Source organism: Vicugna pacos, chromosome X, assembly GCF_048564905.1.
Source record: "Vicugna pacos chromosome X, VicPac4, whole genome shotgun sequence".
NCBI lineage: Eukaryota > Metazoa > Chordata > Mammalia > Artiodactyla > Camelidae > Vicugna > Vicugna pacos.
The window spans coordinates 13886082-13895798 of NC_133023.1; the positions used below are offsets into that span (position 1 = coordinate 13886082).

At 36.1% G+C, this 9717-nt stretch overlaps 1 protein-coding gene across 1 annotated transcript in view; it reads left to right on the forward strand.

Annotated features, from left to right (window-relative positions):
• Positions 1–984, forward strand: part of PPEF1 (protein phosphatase with EF-hand domain 1) — a 125747-nt gene extending 124763 nt beyond the window's left edge. Inside the window, exon 22 of the mRNA XM_031673271.2 lies at positions 380–984. Within this exon, the coding sequence (XP_031529131.1) occupies positions 380–588 (209 nt within the window). The 3' untranslated portion in view covers positions 589–984. The remainder of the gene's footprint in view (positions 1–379) is intronic.
• The last annotated feature ends 8733 nt before the right edge of the window (positions 985–9717 follow it).

Below are 9717 nucleotides of genomic sequence, written 5' to 3' on the forward strand. Positions count from 1 at the left end.
ACCTCTTACTGAGTCCGGGGTTTATTCTCCCTCTGCTTTGATGTAGCTCTCCTCTCTGCCTTCCTTCCATGTCCTTCTCCCTTAGATTTTAGATCTTGTAATTTCTACACTATATATAGTCCCACAGTCTGCCATCTCCCCCGATTCCTTCCCTGTTTACTCATTCCAGCCTTAAAATAATTTTAGGATCACTTGGTAGTTGAAAGTGACATACTGTTTCTTATTTTTACAATCTTACTTTTCCATTTCCTTCCATGTCTTGACGATCAGGCATGTGAGTGAGCTTCTAATTGGGACTATTCAATCAGCATGGCTTCCCCACCCCTCCCTGAGGGGGCCTTAAAATAAACACTCACAGCCTTCTCCTATATTCTTTTAGGCCTGATCTCCATGGAAGAATTTCGTAGCATGTGGAAACTTTTCAAAAGTCACTACAGCGTTCGTATTGATGATTCCCAATTTGATGAGCTCGCCGAAAGGATGGACTTAAACAAAGATGGAAGCATTGACTTCAATGAGTTTTTAAAGGCTTTCTATGTAGTGCATAAATTTGATAAGTTGAGCAAATCAGATACCAAGCTTGCTTAACAAGAATTAGGGCTTGCTCCTTATAAACAATTAGGCCCAAATCACTGACATAATCTTTGCTACAACCCTTAAAATTCATAGTAAGTAGTAGACAAAGTAGACCCCGCATGACACAAGCAGATGTATAGTGTGGGTATTGAAAGTCCCCAGTAAGCTGTTATGGGTAAGACTAGGTTAAATATCAGCTGGTAGGATTTGACTCCAGTGGTGGGACCCATACACAGATAGAAACTAGGTTTGACCGTAGCATTGGTCTCTTGGATGCTACCTAGCTGTTTGGAAACATATTGAAAGGAACCCACAGAGCACCAGAGGAAAGTGCAACATCTGTGAGGGGCTGAGGGATGGAAGGAGGAATACCAAACTGTTAATGGAATAAAATATTTCCATCCTTAAGCTGTAATCTTCCTTGGAGATAGAATAAACCAGTGATTCTCAATTTGGGGGGAACCAACCTTCAGAGATGGGCGCCATATCAGAATCCTGGGGCCAGCTGTGGGAATGTATTGTTACAAAAAGCATATTTTTTTCTTATCTGTTGGAGATAGAAAGTAGATACATTCAGATTGAGCCCTATAATTAATATGGTCTGATACCTTCATTGGTAAGATGGGGCCTTGGTTATGCATCCATTGTGCAATTTATTCTGCTATTCTGACTGCATATCAAACATATTAAGAGATTTCTGTTTCAAGGTGAGTATAGGTGTCATTTTTTCCCTAAGCTTGAGAACTTCAAGATCTATCAAGATGCCAGGTTAGATATTCTGCAACCCTGCCTGCTACACACTCCAGAAATAATGGATCAAACGTAACAAACAGCTTTTTAAAAATGCATAGCTGAGCTGGTAAGTAAGTAAAAGAAACCCCTGCCGCAGGAAAAGAGAGCATAATTAAAACCATAACAATGTTAACTTTGGACAGGATAGACTTTAAGGCAAAGAACAATATCATTAGGAATAGAAAGAAAGGTCATTACTGAATGCTGAAAGGAATGATTCACTAGGAAGATATAGTAGTTATAAACTTATATGCATCTCTTAACTTAGAGCTTTAAAGTTGATAATGCAGAAATTGACAACTACTAGAAGAATTGATACAGGGAGATTTTTAATATACCTCTGTCAGTAATCATGTAAATTAAAAATTCGTGTATAGAAGATTGGACAACCCAATTAATCCACCTGATCATGTATCTATATGTAATACTCTGCAATCAGTTTTAGAGAGTACACATTATTTTCAAGCACATATGGAAGGAACATTTATAAAAATTGATCATGTTTTAGACCATAAAACATTTCAAATAGCAAGCAATCAGTATCAAAGATACTACATTCTCTGTTCGTGATGCATAATTTTCCTAGGGAAAAACATAATTTACTAAAGCTAATTTGACAATGAAAGGAGGGTCTGAAGAGACACGTAACCATTAAAGAATGTGTCGGTTTGGTTAGGCTGAACTACGTTTCTCAGAATTCCCTTTCTTGTATGTTTCTGGTTAAGGTGGGCCACAGTAGAGATTCGTGAGAGATTTGGAAGGCAAAGAGAAGCAGCAACCATTGTGTAGCTCCCACATGCTGTGTGGGTGAACTGCTGATTCACCTTGTTGGTGTGAAGCGGCAGCTAGGCCTGCAATTGCTCCACGTTCCCCTGGCTTCCTAGGCCAGGTGTGTGTGTTTAGCGCCATGATGTGATTCCCGGGCCAGGCTGTGTATTTAGCGCCATGATGGAGGACCCTGGCGTCTGCAGATTTGACCTCGCCGCCAAGGCCAGAGCCGATAAGAATGGACTCAGGCTTTAGTCTCTTCTCATGGGGTGCCAGCTTGTGCTTGTGGGTGTGAGCCTGCTCCTGATCTTGCCTGACTGCCTGCCCTGTGGACTCCGAGCTCCAGAATCAGGTATGGTGTCGGCAGCCTTACAGAGCCGGCTTAAAACCAGTTCCCTCATTTGCATAAACCACTTCTACTGTTTTTTTTTGTGTACACACACACACATATGTATCTCCTACTGGTTTTTGCCTCTAGTTGAACCCTAACTGATACACAATTTGGTACTGAGAGTGGTTCCAGAAGAACAGAATCTTAAAAATGAGGGCTGTGAATGTGTACAGCCTGACACGCAGAGCTTCTGCCCTGTTTATCTCACCTGAAAATCCACTGATAATCCCGGAATAGTGGTTTTAAGAAATGTCCAATTTCTGGCAGTACTGGATGTGTCTTTTTGTTGCTTCCTGAATATCATTTGGTTATTTATCCTCCTGCATCGTTCTGCAGCTCTCGTTTTCTCCCTTGGGCTTCTAATCTATGAAATGAATTATATCCTTTGTTGGGAATTTTAAAAATGTAGTTTGATTTTACTACAGATTGTCATTTAATGTTGTAAAATTTATGCCTGACACATGAATTGTGCTTAACCACACTTCAATTTTACTAAGTATGTGTGTATATATATATAGAGAGAGAGAGAGTTGTGAAATATCTTGTTTTTAATTTATATTCTTTATTACAAATGAGATTGAGCATATTTTCATTAGTTTGTGGGTCCATTTTCTTCTAAGAAAATGTTTGTTATCCTTAGCTCATTTTCCTAATAGCTATTTATCTTATTGATTTCTAGGAACTTTAAAACCCTTCTTGGTACTAATACTCTGTTCTTTATTTGGGAAGCAGATACCTTATCTCAGTTTGTGACTTGATTTTTCACTTTCTTTTGACATATATTTTCAAGCAGAAGTTTTAAATTTCAATTTATCCAGTTTGTCAGTTTTTTCCTTTATAATTTGTACTTTTTGCATCTTGTCCAAGAACAAAAGTATCCTTTCTAACTCTGGAAATATCATAAAGATACAGTTGCTCCTTATTATTTGCAGATTCCATATTAGCAAACTCACCTACTCGCTAAAATTTACTTGTAACCCAGGATGAGTATTTATGGTGCTTATTAATTATGTGCAAAGGAGTGCATATCTTGAGTTGCACGCGTTCCCTCAGCTGAGGTGGGACAGGGCAACGTTCTTCTTTCTTGTATCAGCTCTCATACTGTAAACAAGTGATCTTCTTGAGGTGTATTTAGTGCCATGTTTTTTGCATTTTTGTGCTTTCTGTTGGTGATCTTGCTGTTCGGAATAGCCTCAGCTGTGGTGCTTAAGTGCTTTCAGGTGTTCCTAAGTGCACGAAGGCCGTGAGGTGCTTTAAGAAGAAAAAGTACGTGTATTAGATAAGCTTTGCTTAGGCCTGAGTTACAGTGCTGCTAGCTGTGGGTTCGGTGTTAATGAATCAATGGTATATATTAAATGAGGTGTCTTTAAAGAGAAACACACATAAAACAACGTTATGTTATTGACTGGCTGACGGAAATGTTGTGACCATAGGCTCGCAAGGACCCAAACCCTGTATTTCCCTGAGGAGCGATGCTTCCGTATGCACTAATTCAGTGGTTGTAGTGATTATATAGAATGTAAGTACCACAAATAATGAGAATCGACTATATTCTCCAAAAGTTTTTAAAATTTGGCTTTTCAAGAGCATTTAGCTCTTTCATCCACTGGAAATGATTTTGGGGTATGATGTGTAAGCACCACTTATTCCTTCATTATTTCCCACTAATATGGAATGCCACCTCTGTCATACAGTAAACTGTTTCTAGGCTCTCTGTTATGCTCCATCGGTCCACCCTCTCACAAATACCTCATGTATTAAATACCATAGCTTACAGTAGTCTGATATCTGGTGTTATGAGTCCCTTCCCTCCCCCACCTTTATTCTTCTTCAAAATTCCTCTGGTTCTTTAGTCCTCTGCACACATTTTAGAATCAGCTTGTTGATTCTGTGAAACCCCCTGTTGGATTTGGATAGGGACTGCATTAAATTTATAGATTAATCTGGAAAGAATTGGCGTCTTTCCTATATTTAATCCTCCTATGCATTAGCATGGTGTGTTTTTTCCAATTACTTTAGTCTTTAATGATCTTTAATGAAGAATTTCTCAGTATCATTATTGTAATCTTTTTAAAAGATTTATTGCAAGATACATTATGGGGTTTTTCTTTTTTTTTCAGTTCTGTTTTTTTTTTATAGGGTTTAGTTCTATTAGGATTTGATTGCTTCCTTTCTAGTCTTCAGTCATTTTATGTGTATTTCTTTTATAATCTCTTTCTGATTATCTCTCTGTATTTGGACTTCATGGGGGTATAATTGTATGTTTGTTGTATGTGAAGACTTGAACAAGTTGGATTGTTCACTCATGGCTTTGCCATTTTTTATTGTGAACTTATTATTCGCAAGGCTTGTAGTTTTTTCTGTGAAAACCCCATGGTATTTGGGATGTGGGAGCATCTCTTCAGAGAAGTTTTTTGTTTGCTTCTGCTTTGTGTCTCAGGAGTATTACTGTTTGAGGAATAATTCTTCCATTACTTTTTAGTCTGGAATTCTGAACTATGTGGGTAGAGTAAAAGTAATGTGAATTGTGGTCTTGTGGTTTTGAATTCTCAGAGAGCTTTTCTATTTTTCTCACCCAAAGCCTGTGTCCTGTGGTCTCTCTTGTTTTTAAATCATTTCATAAATAGAATAGACCTTTGCGGGTCTTGGCTTTATACAGTTCTCAGTTCCAATTCCCTACCTTCCAAAGCTTAGCTTGCTACCCCTGTGTGAATTAACACCGAACCCCTATGTTCTGGAGACAAATACCCCCATTAGCTCAAGCACTCACCACTCTCCTTTTTCACTTCCCTCTTTTGTTTCTGGCACCTGGGGATTTGCTTTTATTATTGTGAGCCTAGCTGTACATTTAAATGTAATTATGTTACATGTTACCCAGTACTTCTAGGTGATGATAGTAGAAGACTTTTCAGGTTGTCTGAGTCGTCCATATTGCTAGAAGCTGATAAATAGAATTTTTATATCCACTGCTATCTGTTAATAAGCTTGAGACTTCATATGTTTACCTGGACAGTGTTCATAACATGCCATGGTGCTTGAATTATGCAACATGTGTCATTTACTGTGTCTCAATTTTTAAACTTTGGTAGAACTTATTTCTAAATAATTTTCTTCTTTAATACTGAGGTCTTTTTTTTTTTACATAAATGGAATTGTATTATACATGTTTTTAAAAAAAACAAGGGAACATTTTTTTCCTTTTACCTTTCTTCCCCCAACATAAGTATGACCCTGATCATCCCTTCCCCCTCACCTAGGGAAGCCATGTTAACTTACTATATGGCTTTATATATTTTTATCTATACTAAATAAACCTATACAGAACTATATATGTCCTCATATATGCATGTATTTACATACCCAGTAATACATAATCAAGGTGGTGGTGGTGTTGTATGCTGTATAAATATAAGATTTTAGTATACATAATTCTCTGCATTCTGCTTTTCTCAACCAGCATTACTTTGTTGAAATCCCTATAAACTGTAATGCCTCTAATTCTTTTTCTTTTTTTGAATGCACAAGTCATGAGTGTACTGCTTGGTGAATTTCCACAATCAATACACCACATAACCAGCACCCAGATTAAGAAACAGAACATTACCAGTTTCCTAGAATCCCCCTCAGCCTCCTTCTATATATCACCCCCACCAGCCTTACCCAAGGGTTACCATCATCCTGACTTGTAACAGCATAGATTTTTTTAAGCCTGTTTTTAAAAAATTTTTTATTTTTTATTGGAGTATAGTTGATTTACAATATTGTGTTAGTTTCAGGTGTACAGCAAAGTATTTTGGTTTATATATATACACACACTATACACACACACACACACGCTTTTTCAGATTCTTTTTTTTATAGGTTATTACAAGATGTTGAATATGTTCCCTGTGCTATACAGTAGGTTCTAGTCGTTTTATGTAGTAGTGTGTATATGTTAATCTCAAACTCCTAATTTATCCCTCCATACCCCCTTTCCCCATTGGTAACCATAAGTTTGTTTTCTGTGTCTGTGAGTTTGTTTCTGTTTCATAAATAAATAAGTTCATTTGTATCATTTTTTTAGCTTCCACATCTAAGTGATATATGATATTTGTCTTTCTCTGATTTACTTCACTTAGTATGATCATCTCTAGGTCTATCCATTTTGCTGCAAATGGCATTATTTCATTCTTTTTTATAGCTGAGTAATAATCCATTGTGTATGTAGTGTGTGCGTGTATCTCATTTTCTTTATCCAATCATCTGTTGATGGACACTTGGGTTGCTTCCATGTCTTGGCTATTGTAAATAGTGCTTTGAACACTGGGGTGCATGTATCTTTTAGAATTACAGTTTTCCTTTTTTCTGGATATATGCCCAGGAGTGGGATTGCTGGATCATATGGCAACTCTATTTTTAATTTTTTAAGGAACCTCCATACTGTTTTCCATAGTGGCTGCACCAGTTTACTTTCCCACCAACAGTGTAAGAGGGTTCCCTTTTCTTGACACTCTCTCCAGAATTTATTTGTAGACTTTTTGATGATGGCCATTCTGACTGGTATGAGATGATACCTCACTGTAGTTTTGATTTGCATTTCTCTAAAAATTCCTGTGCCTTTTGGCCATCTGTATGTCTTCCTTGAGATATCTATTTAGGTTTTCTGATTTTTGATGGGGTTGTTTTTTCGATATTGAGCTGTATGAGCTGTTTGTATATTTTGAAAATTAAGCCCCTGTTGGTTGCATTGTTTGCAGATATTTTCTCCCATTCTGTAGGTTGTCTTTTCATTTTATTTATAGTTTTCTTTGCTGTGCAAAAGCTTATAAGTTTGATTAGGTTCCATTTGTTTATTTTTACCTCTATTTCTTTTGCCTTGGGAGACAGATCAAAGGAAATATTGTTAAAATTTATGTCAGAATGTTTTGCCTATGTTCTCTTCTAGGACTTTTATGGTGTCATGTCATATATTTAAGTCCTTAAGCCATTTTGAGTTTTTTTGTGTGTGTATGATGTGAGGGAGTGATCTAACTTCATTGATTTACATGCATTAAGCCTGTTTTATGCTTTTAAATGGAACCATTCATTACATACTCTTTTTTTATGACTTATGACATTTCATAATGTTGTTGTATGTAGTTGTAATTTGTTCATTCTGGTTACTGTATAATGTCCTATTGTGTGAGTATACCAGAATTTATTTATCCATTCCACTACTGATAGGCTTTGGGGTTATTATGGACAGTGATGCCATAGAAAATTTTTGTTCATTGATTTATTCTTTTTAGTGGCTATTATAATTCAGTGCTATGAAGGTCCACCCTTTATTCAGCCATCCTGCTTTTAATAGGTGTTTAATTTGTTTCCAGCTCTTAACCACTAAGGCAAAGCTGTAATAAATATTGAATGTATGTCTCTACATAGGGGTTCTAATCCATCCCAATGAGATAGACTGCCAGAAGTTGAATTGCTGGTTAGAATAGTAATTGTTTTTTTCAAATTAAAAGCTGTTGCTCTGTTGTCTTCCAAAAATCTTTGGCAATGCCATGAATGCCATGTCAATCAGCAATGTATGAAAAGTCTCTTTCCCTCATCTCTACTAGCATTAGGTGTTATAGTTCTATGTTTTATGAATCTGATGGGTATAAAAATGATATAAGTATTTTAATTTATATTTCCTAACTACTAAAGAATTTGAGTGTCTTTTCGTATGTTTGAACTTGCTCTTCTGTGGATTGTGCCAACTGAAAATAAATGCACAACAAGAGAGTTATGAGTTAAGTCTTACTTGGGGCAAAATGAGGACTATAGCCTGGAGACAGCCTCTCAGACAGCTCTGAGGAGCTGCTCCAAAGAGATAAGGGGGGAGATCAGTATGTGTGTATGTATGTGTGTGTATGTATGTATATATATATATATATATATATATATATATACACACATAAAATTTTGGTGAAGTGGAGTACACACAGTCAAGTATGCAATTTGGCAGAGACTTGCTGCTAGTCACAAGATGGTTGCTGCTGGTCATGAGGAACAGATGTCTCTGTTAATGATTTGAATGCTTTTCTAGATATGAGAAGATGCAAGAAATTAGGCTCAGAAAAATTTCTCCTGAAAATATCTAACTAGATGAAAAATATCTGATTGCATTCTTGTAGAACCAGATGGCAAATGACAGTTTTTAGTTGGCAATTGTATATTCATGTCTTACTCATTTTTTTCTTTTGGGCTGTTTATCTTTTTCTTATATCAGTTTGTAAGATATTTTTGTATACTATAGAAATTAACCCTTTGTCATTTGTATTACAAATTGTATATTGTATATTGACTTTGTTCATGTTACTTTTGCCATACGAAAGGTTTTGTATTTTAAATAGTAAATATATCCATCGTTGCCCTTATAACCTCTGGACTTGCAGAAGGCCTTTCTGACATCTCTACAATTCATTTTTTTTAAATTGAAGTATAGTTGATTTACAATATTGTGTTAGTCTCAGGTGTTGTAGGAGTGATTCATTTATGTATATTTTTCACATTCTTTTCCATTATAGGTTATTTCAAGACTACAGTTTCCTGTGCTATATAGTTAAATCCTTGTTTTTTATCTATTTTATATGTGTTAAATGTGCAGCTGTTAATCCTATCCTCTTTTTTAAATATTTTATTTATATATTGTTTTATTATTTTTGGTGGGGCAGGGACTAATTGGGTTTATTTATTTTTAGTGGAGGTACTGGGGATTGAACTCAGGACCTCGTGCATGCTAAGCATGCATTCTACCGGTTGAGCTATACCCTCGCCACTCAGTCCCTCTAGATGACACATTTACTGTCTTGGATTTTCTTGCAAGACTTTAACTTTTTGCATGTAAGTCTTTACATCCAGGAGTTTAGGTTTATATATGTGGTTTATTTGTATATTCTTCCATATGGATACCCTGTTGTTGCAGCCTCATTTATTGAATAGTCTTTGCTTTTCCCACTGAGTTGAATGACTACGCTTGTCATATACTAATTTCTCAAATATACTGGTATTTAATTCTAGATTTTCTAGGTGTTTCCATTAACTTGTCTTTTTTATACTAATATTATATTGATTTAATTTTTGTGGCTTTTTAGAATTCCCTGATATCTGGTAAGGCAAGTCCCACTCCTCTGTTCTTTTCATAGTTTTCTCAGCTACTTTCAGGCACTTATTTCTCTCTA